This window comes from Homalodisca vitripennis, chromosome 5 (assembly GCF_021130785.1).
Source record: "Homalodisca vitripennis isolate AUS2020 chromosome 5, UT_GWSS_2.1, whole genome shotgun sequence".
Taxonomy (NCBI): domain Eukaryota; kingdom Metazoa; phylum Arthropoda; class Insecta; order Hemiptera; family Cicadellidae; genus Homalodisca; species Homalodisca vitripennis.
Genome location: NC_060211.1, coordinates 91787810 through 91805994, shown reverse-complemented (window position 1 = coordinate 91805994; position 18185 = coordinate 91787810). Strand labels below are relative to the sequence as shown.

Below are 18185 nucleotides of genomic sequence, written 5' to 3'. Positions count from 1 at the left end.
GGGAAGCCTTCTTATGTTGTGTGTGGTTAGTTCGTCTTGTAGCATCAAATTGTCAGGGTTGTTTTCTTTTAGGCTATCAATGTTTATATCCCCTAGTAATAAAAATAACTTATTGTGTGCTTGGCTGTGGTCTAGGATGTGTGATAAGAAGTTTAGGCCACTTCTTGTGTTTCCACCAGGAGGGCGATATACACCAAGGAGATATATTTGCTTTTCTTTAATTTTGATCTGTGCCATTGCTGCCTCAAAGAGGAGCTCTTCACAAAAGTGTGTAATTTCAATGGCCTCTACACTGGTTGTCAGGTTGTCCTTACAGTATATAGCGGCACCTCCTAGCTTGTGATCTGTTCTGCTAAATTCAGTTACCAGATTGTAGCCTTGTATTTTGGTGTTTAAAATTTCACTTTGACTCAAGCCGTGTTCTGTCAGTATTAAAAGGCTAGGGGATGTTTCATTGAGCAAATGGTTTAGTCTGTCAACTTTGTTTGGTAGCCCCTGATGTTTTGATGAAGGATTGTCAGATGTTCGTTTCGTTTCGTTGTTTGTGGCCTAAAAAAAAATTCTCCATTTTCTGGCGTTGGGGTATTCAGTGAGCAATCAGAGACAGCGGAGGTTTCTGTAGATGTATTGCGACTTGTGGATATTAAATTTGTCAATTTAGCATATTCTGAGCTGTTATTGGGCCAGTAATTATTTATCAGCTCTCTATAGAAGTCAATGTTTTTCTTAAAGAAGGTTTCATAGTCCTCATTGATGTCTTTTATTTTTGCATGTTGGGGATGAGCCTTTTTGCCGTCTGACTGAGGATTCACAGGTTGTGTTCTATTGAGTTCCAGTGTTGGAGGGAGTGACACTTCCGCTGTGTAAATCTGTGCTTTGCTTCTTGCAATTTGCAGTGACACGCTAAACATGTTATCCCTTCTCTTTATAGTAGGATTGTTATTCTTGGTCAAAGCGGCAGTGTTTGTCAACAAGCTTACAGAGTTTTTCAGTTTTTTGGAAGGAGTTTGTCTGGCTCTCCATGTTAAACTTTCGTTCAGTTTTTTAGTCGGAGTTTGTCTGGCTCTCCCGCTTATTTAGGATGAGCTCAGTTTTTCTGTAGGAGTTTGTCTGGCTCTCCCGGTTAAGTTCTCGTTGGGATCCTTGGTACAGTGTTGTACTGGGAAGTGTGATATTATTTCCCCAGTACTTTGGTAGCTGTGAAGGTCAGATGTAGGCAGAGATAGTGGATAAAGGTGATCTTTATTCTGTAACTGGTCTAGTAGTAGCTTCATCTGTTGTTCCACTTTGTCTTGTCGGGTGCTTAACTGTCTAACTTGTATGAGGAGAGATGGAGAGCTGTTTGGTGGGGCAGAGGGAAAGTGATCAGTTTGGGTTTCCGTATCTTTACTAGTTATATCGTCTTGGCTTTTTTTATAGCCGTTATTTTGAATTTTTGTGCCAAGGTGTACTATTGTTTTCTTTAGTTGTAGTATTTCATTTGTATGTTTGCAGATAGCTTTTTCTTTTTCCTGGTCCTGTTCTTCAAAGACTGTTTGTAATTGTATCCGCAAGTCAATCTCTTTTGACAACTTTTTTTCCAGTTGTTGTATGGTATCTGTAAGGGATGCTGATCTACTCAGTAGTTTTTTATTCTCATTTTCCAGTTCCTCAATTTGTTTCGTATTTCATGTGGCCCAGTTGGTCGGAGTCCATTATTTGTTTAGCCAGATGGGAGTTTTTTAGAGTCAATTCATGTAGGTCTTGCTTTAATTTATAGTTTTCTGAAAGAAGTATGTTGCCAGCTTCAGCGGCAAGAGAAAGGGATGTTTCTAGATCTGAGTCGTTACTATTCTGTATTTTAGTTTGAATGTCATTTATGGTTAGCTCACATTCTTGTGCCTCCACCTGCTGTGTGTCCTCAAGATCCTGTTTGGAGTCATGGAGAACACTATTTGGGTCATCACATTTACAGCTATTGTAAGATTGCTCTGCTTCTAGTAATGCCTGATTTATTAGTTTATTTTTAAAGTTGTCTGTTTTTAGTTGGCCAAAGGTTGTCTTATATTCTATATAGGGGAGCAGATCAGCGTGTTTGATTTCTGCAGTTTTATTGTCACCAAAAAAGGTAACTCTGTATTTGTTTTCATTTTTGCCAAGATTTGTGTCAGTAATAACAGCTGGCCATTGTGGACAACCTTTTAGTTTTGCAAACACATGTTCACCTACAGAAAAAGTTGTCTTATTCTGCTTCCAAACTGGCATTCCAAAACTGGCACTTCACCATTAACACTGATTGTAAATCATACAAACAGTTGTACTGAAATGTTATACTTGCGTACATAAGTATGTTGGCATGATGATATGCATTTAAAAAACAGTTTAATTTGCTTTTCATTTTTTTAGAATAAATTACAAGCATTAGTAACAAAACATTTATTAAACATAAAAAAGTCCTTCTGTCTGAAACTACTTTTAGCCAGTTCAGAAGTGTACCATCACCATGTGTGAATTAGGCGTCTGTGCCATGCCACAACAAAACCTATGTCACCAAGTGTGAGTTAGGTGCCTGTGCCATGCCACAACAATAGACAATATACTTTATTAACAATATCATCAAGACATGCTACAGAATCATGTAGTATGTTTGGTCTTGCAGCCAACACTTTAGGGTTCTCTTTATAGATTCTGGGTTGTCTTTCATATGATCTGGTAGCTGATTGAACAGTTTCGTTCCAGCATATGATGGTTTTTTTCTCGAACAATGCTGTTCTATGGATTGGTAGAGTGTAATAATTTGATTGTCTAGTGTAATGGCAGCGCAGATTTCTTTGTTTTGGAGGATCCTTAGTTATGTAGTAAAGTATGATTTCTAGGATGTAAATGGATGTTATTGTCAATATTTTAGTTTTTTTTAATGTTTCTGCAGCTCTCTCTAGGTCCTATTCCAGCCATTAACCTTATTGATTTTTTCAGCATTACCAGAACTCTGTGGAGATTGCTACATGAAGAAGCACCCCAGACTGTTATTCCATATCGGAGGTGGCTTTCAAATAAACACGTGATATGCTATTCTTGTGGCTTCATGAGTACTAGTTGTCTTGATTCTCTTTAATGCAAACAACACCGAGTGCTCAGGCAGAGACTATCTTTATGGTTTTTCAAGCACATGTTCTTGTCAAGTATTATGCCAAGATGTTTAACTTCATCAGCTATTTGGATATTGGGTAGTTCGGTTATGAGCGCCTTTTTACTGCCTAGAGTAATTTGTTTTGTTTTTTTCTCTTTTTGTCTTTTGAGAATGAGATCATTTTTCATTGTATATTCTTGAGGCATGTTGAAAGCTATATATACTGTATATATATATATGTTAAATTTCCAGTTGTTCAGATTTCTATTTGCTGCAAGCAGAACTGTGTCTGCATACATGATCATTTGACAATATTATCTAAAGTGTTCTGAAAAGTCATTTATAAATCCAATAAAAAAAACTGGTCCAAGGATGACCCTTGTGGAACTCCTCTTACTAGTAAGGGGTGAGATTGTACTGATTGTGTGAGTCTATTGGTTATTTCCTAAAGTTCCACTATTTGTTTTCGCCCTTTAAGGTAACTTTAAAACCAACCGAGTGTTGTTTGTCCGATACCAACGTTATGAAGTTTAGGCAATATGAGTTTTCAAGGCAATCAAAGGCTTTAGTGAGATCAAGTTATAACCTGGTGATGGTGTTGCTGATCTCATATTGTAAATTATATATTCAGCTAGGTTGATAATTGCATTGTGGTAGATTTTCAAGAGATGAATCCATCCTCTTAGATACTTTAAAACTCTAATAAAAGTTACTTTTCCAATAAGTTTGTTTAAATTTTGGATAGATTTTGGCCATTTTAAATTTGGATGGGAAAATGCCTTTCTGAATGGACAAATTTGTAATTTTTACAAAGGGTGTTATGAGTTCATGAGCACATGAACATGAGTTCATCAAGTATATTTGTTGATATTTCATCTACTCCAGAAGAATATAATCTCCTCCGTTTAAAGGTTATTTTTGACGATGGAAGGATTGTGAAGGAAACAGGATTTTTCCGGACATTTGCCATCGTTCAGTGAAACAAGAAAACAGTAACACTTATTGTGTTACTGTTTTCTTGTTTCACTGAACGATGGCAAATGTCCAGAAAAATCCTGTTTCCTTCTTCAATATAATCTCGTTAGGGACCTTAACATTTTGTATATTTCATCAGCTGTAGTTGGTTCTAAAGTTATTAGAATATCTCTTAGAACTGATTGGACATGTTGAGAAGCTGGGGGCTTAAGGGGAGCGGGAAGGCAAAAAATTGAATTTTTTTTAGTTTTCTGTTTTTTTCATATTTTGTTACTCAGACTTGTACAGTTTCAGAAAATATAACACTTTTTGTTGCAAGATTATCCTAAGTACGCAAAAAAAAATTATTTACGAAGTAACTACCGGCGCTTTTGGCATGAAATTTTACTCCACACTGTGAACAACTTTCATATAGTACAACCTGTGTTGTTACTGATGCAGTATTGATTGGTATTTTTGACTTCTTTGTTGGCTAACCTGTAAATATGACAGCTGATGATTCTTGGTGTTGTGGTGTGTACAGTTTTGTTTACATTTAGCGAATTTTTGTGAAGAGTGAAATAAAGTAGGCCTACTTTACCACTTTGGATGAGTGCAGTTTTAGTTGTAAAAAATAACTTTTAGATTAGTAGGTTACTAGTGTTAACTTGTAATAATGCCAAGGGCAAAGATTACCTACAAAACCAAGCGACACTTTTGTGGCAATCAATATACTAAACCTAGGCTTACTTCTAGTGTTGTGTCTGATGAAACTCAGTCTAGGCCTAGGATAGAGAAGACTTCTCCAAACAGCTCTTCTTCCAAAAAGCTATCTTTTGATAAATTTGACAAATACCAGTCTTCAGAAAATGGTAACTGCATTTTTTATGTGTGAGTATTCTAAGTACTAACCTAAAAAAGTTTGTAAAATGTAAATTTTGTAACGGTGAGGATTGCATCGATCTCCTTGTTACGGATAAAGCCATACATGGACTGGCAGTAAACGTTGAGATGAAATGCTGCCTTTGTTCTGAGTCTACAAAATTTTTTAATTCAACCTGTACACCAAGTGGAAAGTATGATATAAACTTAAAATTTGTTTATGCCCTAAGATCGATAAGTAAAGGCCTGGCAGCGGGTAATGTGTTTTGCGCTCTTTTAGATTTGCCTTCACCACCGCAAAAATTTGAGCCCTACAACAAAATACTTTGTAAAGGAGTTGAAGAATGTGCCAACAAATCAATATTGGCCACCAATGAAGCTGTAGCTGACAACTTAGACGAAGAAATGCCTAAAACTGACTTGGCTGTATGCTTGGACGGTTCTTGGCAAAAAAGGGGTCACTCGTCACTAAACGGATTTGTAAGTGTGTGTTCATTCGACACTGGCAAAATATTAGACGTAGCGGTGATGTCTAAGTATTGCCAGGAGTGTACAACAGCTACTGATAAAAACAAGATAGAACAACACAACTGCACTCAGAATTATACAGGCTCTTCTGGAGCCATGGAAGTAGCCGGAGCCTTGCAAGTCTTTCGCAACTCCAATGCGCGGGGTGTAAGGTACGTGAAGTACTTGGGCGACGGAGACAGTAATGGTTTCAAGAAGGTGAGTGATGACAAACCCTATGGTGATGATGTGAATGTTTTAAAACTGGAATGTGTCAACCATGTGAAAAAAAGAATGGGTTCAAGACTAAGAGAACTGAAGAAAAAATGTGGAAACCAAAAGCTTGAAGACGGTAAGACATTAGGCGGAAGAAATAGGCTAACTAATAAAGAAATTAATAAACTACAGGAGTACTACGGATTGGCCATTAGAAGAGGTGGGTCGAATCTGGAAGATAAGAAAAGAAATGTGTGGGCTACTTTCTTCCATAAACTTTCAAGTGACTCGGAACCGCAACACGGTTTATGCCCAAAGGGTGCTGACTCTTGGTGCGGTTATAACAAAGGGTTAGCTCTAAATCAGCCCTACAAACATAAGCACTTTTTACCAAGTGACATAATGGCCACAATTAAACAAATTTATAAGGATTTAGCAAACCCCGAACTTCTAAAAAAATACCTTCACCAAAAAACTCAAAATCCTACCGAAAGTTTTAAACGTAGTGATAACGTAGTGTGGAATAAAGTCCCCAAAAATGTGTTTGTGAGACTGAACACTTTGAAGTTAGGTGTGCTGGATGCAGTGCTGATTTCAATGATGGATTTGCCAGTAAGTTGGATATCTACAATGAATTAGGCCTAACTTTGAGTAAAAACTCAGTGCTCGCGCTTCGTGGTTTTGATGTTTTGCGACTCAAGAAAACCGACAAAGCTGCACAACTAATGACCAAGGAAGCCAGAAGAAAGAGAAGACTGGTTCTAGAGGAGGATCAGGAGCATGCTGATGGCCCTGCCTATGGTGCTGGGATGTTCTAAGCTAGCTAAAGTAAGTACAGTACCTAGTTTTAAATATAACCGTCGTTTCCCGAAAACTGTGTTTTTTTAAACAAAGGTACATTTTTCTCAAAAACCAATGGAGGAATGGCAACCAATTTTTTTCCACTTATAAAACACCTAATTACCTAACCATGGAAGCAGAATAGATAGTGTAGCACAACACACTAGCTTCAAAAAAAATATTTTTCTAAAAAAACTAGAAATTTTAAATAACTTTTAAAAAAAATCTAAATTATCTATTAATTTATTTTTAATTTTTACCATTGTGCTTCTCTAGTTAGATAAATATCATAACAATACACACACAAAATTGTAGGCCTATAGATTTAATGTTTCCTGAGAAAAGTGTACCTAAATTTGTAGAATTTAACATGGTCGGTATAGGGCCTTCCCGCTCTCCTTAATCATTGTTTATGTTATTTATATCAAGCATTTTTTCAGCTGTGTTTGCAAAATACTCATTAAAACAATTAGCTTTTCTTTCAGTATCTGTCAATTCTCTGTCATGATGTATTTCCATTTTAGTAGTTTTAGGGCCTATATTCCTGTACCTCACGTTAAGGTGTTATTTATGGTGTTCCAGACAGCTTTGGATTTATTACCTGTTTGGTGTATGTATGGTGTACCTTCCTGTCTTGACTATTTAAGTTTTTTGTCATATGTTTTCTTAAGTTCAGTGGCAGCCTGTTTGTCATCTGCATTTCCAGTTAGGAAAAACTTATCTTGGGTTTTCAGGAATTCTTCTTTAAGGATAGACATTTCTCTAGTATAAGTAATCATTTCCCCCTTTTTTTTTGCTTAGCACAAGATCTTACCTTGGGGCATGTCCAGTCAAGTGCAAACTGGAGAGATGCGCCAAAGTGGAAATATGCTTCATCTAACTCATTTGAATTAATGAGGGAGGCTCAAACTGTAAAAAGTGTTTTGTTTCATAACATTTTAATTTTTTTTATTTTTGAGGATATGTGACATATTTTAATTGAAATTCTCTTAAAAAAAGACAAACGGCCAGATTGTCTCAAATTTAACTGTGAATTAAAAAAATATATAGCTTTATTATGAAAATATTGAAAAAAGAATAAGTATGTTAGTTAATGTGACCATTAACATAACAGAGTAAGAATTACATGTTCACACAATGTTACATTTTATTAACATTTTGCTGGTCCATAGGTGATTATTGAAATAAGATGTTTTACTGTTAAAACACTTACTATGCACTGCACAAAGATACAATTAACATAACTTTTCACTACTTACACTATGTACAAATATATACTTAAAGTTTTACTCAGATTCACCGGAATCTTCTTGCGGTTTTGGTCTTTTCACACCCCTCAAAGGTCTCTAAAAATGCATGAGCTGAGAAAAGCTTTTAAGGTGTGACCCACAGTTGCATGACGTCATTCAGTCCACAACGACACGCTGTTTCCTGCTCTATACCGTGCTCCGCAGTGTTTCTCACAGCTGTCAGTTAATATAAGATTGTATTCTTTTGTTATATTGAAATTTGTTTTTAATATTAAAGTTTGTTGAAGTTAGTCTTACATAGAAAAGTTAGGACATTTATTAATTAAACATTAAAGCTACAATATAATGTTTAAACAATCCGATTCTTTAAAGGCCCCAAATAGTTCTTTATTTTAAATGTTTTGGTACTGTTCACTTAATTATATAATAATTATATCCTCAAATTATCGTTATTTATTATTATTTCATAGTACAAATATTCGTATTATTACTAAAAACAGTTTGCTACGTAAGTGAAACGTTAAAATACAGCTATGACCAAAATGTGTAAATAATTTGTTTATAAAATTATTTAACATAATTAAGATTCTTAACATGTTAAGCTTTATTTTCATTATTCCTAATAAAATGTTCACGATATCCGTGTTCAAAAGCTGTTACACTTATGGCTATTTTCTATGAACTCAGATATTAAATCTTAAAGTTTCAAATCAATGATGAAAATTTCGCTTTATATTGTTCTGTTAGCTGACAGGTCATTGCATGAACAATCCTTTTTACAGATATATAAATGTAATTGTTTTATTTTTATAAATTACATACTGCATATCAAAATACTTATGAAAAATAAGTGTTTATTGCAATTGACAAACATATGATACAAAACAGAAATATAACTGTCAAAAATGTTTAAATAGATAAGAACACTATGATAACACAAATGAAACATAAATTAGTTACACATAGTAAAAATTAAGTTTTAAACTTTTTAACTTTTTTTTTTAAATTTCTTCTGGACCTCTTCTTTTTTATTAAGAACATATTAGTTTATGTGTCGCAGTCTTATATATGTTCTAACTAAAATCAAACGACTTACAGCTTCATCAAGGATTTTAAGGTGGCTTATTTTTTGGTCAGTAAGATTTTTAACTTTTTGTATTACATTGCATTCCTTACGCAAGTTTTTTAACCCATGAAACTTATTAAAATTTTCTTCCACAATTTTTTAACACTCAAAAAATTCATTGCTTGGGATATTTAGCCATCCTTTGGACATTGTTTCTATCCATGAAAATTCTTCTGTAACTTGACTTGCACAGGTGCCTTTCGTACCTAGTGCGGGATACTTCTTCTGCAGTTTGAATGCCACGTATCCAGTTACGTATCTCAGACTTTCAATTTTCATTTTATCAGAGTCTTCATCCAATTTTATGGTGCTCTCGGACTCTACTTGATGTGTAACGTATAAATCCCATGAGCCTTCTTCCTCTTCGTCATTTCGTTGTTGGATAAGCGGAGCAAGTAGTTTAGCTGATGGCCATTCTTCATCTGTTGCATGTGTTGTGATGTCACTGCTGGCCAAACACTCTTCATTGTCAGGTTCAGTGTTATGTTTAACTGAATCACTGTTGTAGAATGCTTTCCCATAATAAACCACCGCATTCTATACAGAAACTGAATAGCGTCAGGATGGTCATGTGTACGGCCCATACTTCGGATGAATGAAAAGAATTTTTCTAATACGTCTTGATTAAGTTTCGAAGTCAACAAGTATTGAAAGTTGTGTGACTCACTTATATAGCTATACAAATCTATCAGGGATTTATTCATTACCAAAATTCCTATCAGGACTATCAGGATCGACATCAACAGAATTACCAAACGACTTCGCATGGAGACTGAGCATTTACATTAGAAACATTTTCCAAAACTTCTTTGATTATTTGTTTTCTCTCTTTAATCTTGTATCGCTGCTGCAGAGCGGAAGTATCCTGAATTGTGTCAGTACTCAGCAGATGTAGTGTTGGTATTGCATCACTTCTCAAATTTCTAAAGTTTTTAGGAGAATATTGCAACAACTTGTGTTGCAAACACGCACGCCCAGGCATTATAAAGTTAATGTTTTAAAATAAAAGTAACATAAACATTGAAGAACGAACCACTAAAACAACAGACAAAGACCGTACAAACAGCAGTAAACAACAACCACGTGGAACGGAGTAGGCCGGCGCGTGGCGGCTAATGAGATCTGCGGAGTGGCTAACGTCACCACGCCCTGTGACTCCGCCCACATGCGCATCAGCACACCCTTGTCTCCTTACACTATGCTCCAAACCATAGCTTTAAAGCACGAACTTTCCTTCAGGGTACTTGATTCAATCCTAGTGCTAAATATCTTGGCTGTATATGCATTTGTTGTAACGACAATCAATGACCAAATAGCTGGAGTAAAAAAAAATTAAAATAGTATAGGAGTGAGTTGTTTTTTGGGTGACAATATTTTATTCCAGCATTTCTTACACGAAATTTAGAAGCAGTATCCAGTTCTTGTTCAGGTGGATACACATTGACCCATATTGATCTAGATGGATGAACATTATGAGGAATATGTAGTCCAGGCACAGAATCATCATCAGAATCACTTACAGAATAACTAGACCTAGGCCTACTGGTATTGCTATGACTAGGTTCTGGTACAACTACATCTCTCTCACTTGACTTAGGGTCAAACGAATTTGGTATGTAATCATCGTCTGAACCTGATGAAATATCATTCAAATCAACCAAATTTAATTCATTCTTATCATTATTTGAAGCCAATGACTAACAAGAACCATGATCAGTCTCACCAAGCAATCCAGCTTTGTAATTCATTTTCTGATTCGGGAAAGTCACTGATGTTTGAGTCCATAAGAAGTTCCCTAATATCACTTGATCCACAAGGATCACTCTTTGTCACTCCAAAAAATTAAATAACAATTATATCAGTAAACCTCACCACAAAGGCAAACACTGGCCTGCTACTCAGGGAAATTGTGACTGCTACTTTTAGGATTAATTCTTCCAATTGTCATATTATTGCACAACTTGGATACTCTTTCTAACATTATCAACCACATCTGCTTTTGAATGATACTTTCCGAATAACTACTTGATAAACAAAGATTATTTACAGTGAAATTGCGTGGCCACCATAATTGCAGCTTCTAGCAAAATATATGTAAACATTGATTAATTTATGTGTTTGTATATGGTGCATTTAAAAACGTCCATATTATAAAACTGTTATTTAGACAATTATCGACCTATTGGTATGCATATTTATTTAAAGCTTTTTACATAATTTTAATACATTAATTGCATTTGCAATTAAAGTGATCAGGTCTGAAATATCAGACCTTGACATTGACAAGTGATTTTTTTAGGTAAGATATTTCACACTTGATATTTTAGGTAATTATCAAAACTTCTGATAATTGTTTGCTCTAAAATAATAAACTTTAAATAACATATTCAATAAATACATAAAAACCCCGCTAAAACAGAAGAAATACTTTTCAGAGGATGTATGAATGGACCTACATCTAGGATTTGGCACCATAGTACACCAAAACTTTCAATTAAGTAAAGGGTTAAAAATGTATTGATTTATTTAAATTTAAGTATTGCAATTTCAACATTTTAAGTTTAAATAAACTAATTATTTATTTGATATTTTATATTAATTTTTAAGATTTTCAATTGTTATTTTATAAATGTATTTATTTACTTAAAGTTTATACATGTTCTTTGTTATAAATTTGTTAAATTCTTTCTGTTTTTATTTAGTATGATTTTGTTTTACAAAATATGTTGTGCACTAATAACTGATTTTAAAAGATAGTTCAGTTTACAGATGTATAAACCATAATATGCACTAATTTATTGAGTTTGAAAATTGAAATTTAAGTTAGTATTGCTACATTTAGTTTGTTTAATTTCTGTTGGTTTTGGGAACATTCAAATAATAAAAATTAAATCACAGATGGAAAATGTGATACTTTAAAAAAGTGAAATGTTTGTTTATAGCGTTGCATCACTTCAAGAAAAAAATTTTGAAACTAAAAATTAGTGATTAAATCCAGCCAATTCTATATTAACTACTAAACATAATTGTTAGTTATGAAAATTTACCTTTTAATTTAATCGACTTTAGCTGGAGCTTTGGGTGGTTGGTCATACGAGTATGCTCGGAAGATATATGATCCAAGTGCAAAGTGCAGTGATATTACAGCAACTATTGCTGCATAAACATTACTGTTCATTGCTGTCAGACCCAAAATACCTAAAACATAAAGTGACAATGTTTAAATCTATGTTTTACTGAATATATACTGTCTAGTGATGACTATTACAATATTGTATCAAGTATTTAAATGTAAATAGTTACCAGTGAAAGAAGAAAATGGCTCGTCTTTCTATATGATATCCTTTGATTCTTAGTTTTCATACATATCTGTAAAACCGGAGACAGATCCGGTTACGAGACCAATGTTATTAAATGTAGCCGTTTACACTAAATCCAGTCTAGCAGATTTACCAGACTGTGCATCCGGCGATCGAGGATACAGTCCGGTTATATCTAAACCTACCAGGAGCCGGGTCGACATACAGCAGCCAGGACCAGTGCTTTCTTACATGCATGTTCACATAGGCTCAGATTAACCGGAAAAAGTGGTGGTGGGAGAGTCTTCTTTTCTTCTGTGTTTCTGCTATGGATAGTCAAGGCCAAAATGTTACATGATTTTAAACATGATGTTGTGACCTTAGTTGAAATTGTGGAATCAAGATCTAGTTTATGGGAGAAACACAATAATGAATCATACTAAAATGAATTACAAAATATATTGTTGTCACCTCTTAATTTATCAAAAAGGGTTACAACCCTTTTTAAACTATTCTTCAAGTAACGCACACTGAAAAGGAGATAAACCCAGTACACTTTATTATTTGGTACTTTCTTCTTAAATAAAGAAGCAAGACGAGATACCGAAGGTGAACTCTACCAGGGTGTCCCAGTAATGACCAAATCTAAAATACAAGCACATTTTCAAGGTTTTCAAGGCTTAAAATTATAAAATTCCAAGGCTATAGTCCGCGGTTTACTTTTGGCTCTTTATCGGTAACTAACAATTTTTACAAGCTAAAATCAAATCACGAAATAATGTTTACTTTTTCATGTAACAATAAAGATTTCTTAAATATTTAAGGCCTAATAACAGCATTGTGATATTTTAAAATAACTGCTTAAAAGAATACATACCTTTATTTTAGACAATGCTCAAAGATAGTAGGCCCTCTGTTTAAATTACTAATGTCCTTATACATTATTAACAACATCTTAAAATTCGTTTTTGAAAAATCTACAGTAAATGAGGTTTTTTTCATAACCTATAACTTATAATTGAACTTCCTTGTGTTCAAAAACTTTGAACTGTAATCGTACCTATAAAATATGTTAATTTAATTATTTTAAACAATACTATGCTTAATTTGGCATTTAATTTAGTTTAAAAAAATGAATTTCAGTGTAATTTTACTATTTAAAAAAATTGTAAAAAAACGTTGTAGGCCTATAAAAAATTATGATAAAGTATCAAAGCTTAATTTAATGTTTATATTGTAACAGTTTGTTACAAATACACTTTAATATCCAAATAGGTAAATGATTTTGATTTTTTATTTGAAGTCTGAAAACAAACCCTCAAAAACACAGGGTAGTAAAGAAACAGTTTTACTTTTAAGTTAAAGAAGTTTTACTTACACTTTCAAACATTAACCCAATACTATTCTAAACCAGTTGAGGGTGTTAGTTTTAGGTGAATTAAGTTTCATAAAATCAAAGTAACTGTTAAAATAAATAAAAATATATTAATATTCATTTTGTAAAAAATGATTAAACTCAAAACGTCCAAAACATGAGCTATTCAAATGTTGAACCCTTTTTACAATTTATTTTGTGTTAAAAAAAAATTTGTCACAGAAAAAGTTTTACTCTCTTTAGAAAACATGTGTGAAAGTTATAAAACTTTAACAATTGAATTACTAACGATGTATTGCACCTTTACTCATTGCACAAATTAATTTAAGCAAATAAGGCTATTGACAATAAGTTAAATGATAACAACCATTAATAGTATAGCAAGGGTAAATAATCACCTAGATTACTAAAAAAGTGTTGTATTAATTATATATCTAAAAAAAATTGAAAATAAATCCTATAGGCATCCAATTGTACACCATAATTGATCACATGATCACGTTTTTCGATTACCTTAAATTGAAAACATTTAATATTCATCACTATGTTTGAAAGAATTGGCAACCTCTTCAACATGCGAATATTATAAATACAATATATAGTCGCGTAGGTTATTTGGCCACTCTTCAAATTACTTTAACATCAAGCATATATAAATGCCATCTCTCATCAAACCTACTACAAACACCATTTTTGGAGACTGCAACGAGAGCGAGTTACTTCCAAATTTCCTTTATATTCTGTCAATTTCACATCGATGTGAACATAATCGAACTGTTGCTTCAATATCTTCATTCGTGTTAAGCACGGCGTCCACTGCGACCGGCCCAGTCCAGCCCAGCCCGGACTTTTATACTCTGTCAAAATGCATACGATCAAATGAAAACCCGCCAACTGCAACCGGTCTGGGCTGGGCTGGACCCGGGCCGGTCGCAGTTAGTGGGTGTTCATTTGATTGCGTGTATTTCGACTTCACAAAAAGGCCGGGCCGGGTTCACTCCGGCCTAGCACCGCCCACTGCGGCCGGCCCGGCCTTTTTGTGAAGTCAAAATACACGCAATCAAATGGACACCCACCAACTGCGACCAGGCCCCGGCCTATCCGGCCTTGGTCGGCTCTTCGGGTGCCGTGTGGGCCGAGTTTTCCCGGGCTGTGCCGGGCCGGCACGCAGTGGGCGGGTTCCCTTTGATTGCGTGTATTTCGACTTCACAAAAAGGCCCGGGCCGGGCCGCCCGCAGTGTACGAGTGTCCATTTGATTGCGTGTATTTCGACAAAAAGGCCGGGACGGTCGCAGTTGGCGGGTGTCCATTTGAGTGCGTGTATTTTGACTTCACAAAAAGGCTGGGCCGCCCGCAGTGGGCGCCTTGCATTAGTAACGGCAGCGGCGTTAAAAAAAATCAAAACTCCCGATTTTCTACAAAATACAAGCATAATTCCCGCCCTATTCAAGGCAGGTAAAATTCAAGCATAATTCCCGCTCTTCCCGATTTTCAAGGCCGCTGGACACCCTGTCTACGACATATCTTCACTTTATACAAGTAGCCTGTGTATTAGACTATTCAGTGAGTAGAATCATCCAGCTCCGGTTATGCAGGTTGTGTGTGAAACCACTCTTATGTAGTTTTGTATATCTGTATTTATGTTTGTTATAACCTCAGCAGGTTCATCAGAAGAAGGAGGTTCATCCTCTAGTTCCAATAGTTATCTCGTCTATTATACAAGTAGTCTAAAAAATTATACATAAAACTAAAACATGTAAACTAACATTTTTAACACCTTATAGGTGACACTAGTCATGTACCGACTTTAAAACAGTTGAGATTAATAGGAATGTGCGTCCAACGCAGTCAATGTGTTAAACTAATAAAATAAAAATACAGTCAAACCTCGATAACTCGAGTATCAAGGGACTTCCGTTTTGCTTCAAGTTAGGTATAGTTCAAGATATGATGTGTTCGAGTTATTAACCCTTTCGATGTGGATGGCCCCAATCGGAACCAGTGGACTTGAGAGCGTGTTGCAGACAGCTCCAATTGGGGCCACAATGAAACACTATACACAATGCTTCAAAATTTTCCGCATTTGTTAATCCTCCTTATGCTTTTAATTTTGTCGCAATGGATGGGTTAAAGTTATATTTTTATGGAATTTTACTTACAGAGGTACAAACTACGTCGTATTCAACCAATCAAGAACAAAATTAAAGCTAAATCTACTTACTGTGTACCAAAATGTAACCAAGTTACAGGAAATAATAAAATGTAAATAATGTTAAAGTTAAAGAATATCTTATTTTACCAAGCGAAGTTAAGGCTATGAAGCCTTCTCTAACACAACCTGAGGACCAACTGCTTAGAGCTGACTTCCAAACCGCCACCAAGAACTGGGCAGGCGGACCGCTTGCAAAGATCGTTTAGCGGACACCCAGCCAAACGGCATCTACGCTCGACGTTGCTTAATTCAGTTATCTTGCGATAACTGCTGTACACACTACGCTGCACCATTGGCAAGGAGTGATACGCAGCATACAGATGACTCATCCACATCACCAGATGCTTCTCTAAGCCTACATTGTATTCCTGGGGTTTTTGAGATAACTAGGTCCAAGATGAAAATTCAAGTTATACAGGTATGATTCGACTTGTGTAAGTCAATTTATAAGGAGTGCAACTGAACTGTTGGTCTTCAAGTTATAGAGGTAAAATTACTCTGAACTTTCACTTACAGAGGTAAAATGTAGTCATAATATTATTTAGAGTTATCCACAATAATTTCTTCAATACAGAAAGGTTTTCTTAAAGGGATTTGTAAATATTCGAGCTATCAAAGAATTCTCCTTAAAGAAGTTTGAGGTATCAAGATTTGACTGTAACATACATATTAAGATTATTCCTTTAAATAAAATGTTAAAAATTGAAAGACACAAAAAATGTACAGTAAGTTATCATTTTTAGAGCAAAAGTAAGTAATCCAGTTTACTACAAAAAATAGGAAAATATACTTACCATCAAACAGAAAAAACTTTGACCCAAAGAAAGTGCATACTGGTAAAACCAATATAAATACACAATATGTCAATATTGTCTTGAACAGAGCCAAATCCTGGCTATCCTGAAACATAACAATAATATCTCAGAGAAACGTGTACTGAGCATGACCAACTGGGAATTGAGGAATCTTAGTTCAAGACTGATAAGAGCACTTTGTTTATTATCTTTATTAAAACTACATAATTTTATGTTTATAAATATATATGTATTTATGTATGTATGTATGTATATATATATGTATGTATATATATATATATATATATATATATTCAATATTTTAAATTCATTTTGTCATTAATATATATATTAAGAACGAAAATTTATTAAAAATATTGAACCACTGCTTAATAAGTGATGACATGGAGCATGATGTAAGATTTGTGTATGCTGTTCAGAATGATATCATGGCCACGGTTAAATCAACACTACACACAAGTACAGAAAGTGCATTATTTCACAAATAGATGTGCCGCACAATAAAAGAACAGGAAATCTTTACAAACTTGTGTGAACAAAAACCAGTTTTTCTATTGATGCTGAACATTCCTTTTTGTTACTACTACCCATGGAAAATTTATTTGTGATTAGTTAGGAGGAATTGTGAAGCTTACATTAAGAAAAGCTAATCTTCAACTACCTGATGATGAACAAATAAACACTGCTTCTGGTGTTTCAAGTTTTTGTATGGCAAAGATTGACAATATTACTTGTCACTTTTTGGATATAACTGGTGTTGACTTGCTAAGATATAAACTAGAGGATAGATTTAGTACAATACCTGGCACAAGGAGTTTTCATAATTAAAAACCTATATCATCTGATTTAATAGAAATTAAAAGTGACTGATTCTGAAACACCTTCCTTGGTTTTTTCATTTCGTGAAAATGTCCCAAAATGGACAAGCATTTGTCCTAAACAAAACTCTTTATGATGGCAGGTTGTATTTTGAACTTGTCAAAAATATATGTGACAAAGAAGAAGATGTCGAACTCCTCTCCTTTCACCCCCCTAGACCTGCAGTATTGTTCTTTCGGCCACAGAGACTATTGTTTTGTGCCTTTGGATAATATTTTATGTATTACCATCCATAACTGATTCCATACTCCTTCCATACCGCTTGTGTGCCTGTGCACCCATACAAGCAGTTCTGGAAGAACATATTATTTTCTGAAAATGATGTCCAATTGACAGAATTACATTTCTCTAGGCAGATTAAGTACATAGAAACTAGATGTTAGATGGAATATTACATCTTAAAGGGGTTGTTGCTTAAAAATATTTATTTAAAAACATGTACATGTAAGTTGAACAAGTATCGTGTCTTAATATTTACCTTTAAGTACGCCCTATTAATAATGTTAGTATTTAAGACTGTAAACAAAAAAAGCTGCTTTGTTTTTTTTTATATAAATAAAAAGCACATAACTTACGCTAAGGGTTTATTTGATACCTTTACCAGCATCCCAGCTGTTTGGAGAAAAAGTTACAAACGTTTTTCTAAACCCTTGTTTTAGTTTCAAAAACCATAATAATGTCTTGTGAAATTATTTGTCTAATTTTTTTTAACTTTAGCTAC

The 18185-nt window shown here is 34.5% G+C and overlaps 1 protein-coding gene across 1 annotated transcript; it reads right to left on the bottom strand.

Annotated features, from left to right (window-relative positions):
- Nucleotides 1-11932: 11932 nt before the first annotated feature.
- LOC124362505 (vacuolar ATPase assembly integral membrane protein VMA21 homolog) lies at nucleotides 11933-16694 on the bottom strand. Its single transcript, XM_046817068.1, has 2 exons — nucleotides 16565-16694; nucleotides 11933-12082 (listed from the first exon to the last, which is right to left on the bottom strand). Exons 1-2 carry the CDS (start codon nucleotides 16677-16679, stop codon nucleotides 11940-11942), a joined length of 258 nt encoding a protein of 85 aa, XP_046673024.1. The 5' UTR covers nucleotides 16680-16694; the 3' UTR covers nucleotides 11933-11939.
- Nucleotides 16695-18185: the final 1491 nt, after the last annotated feature.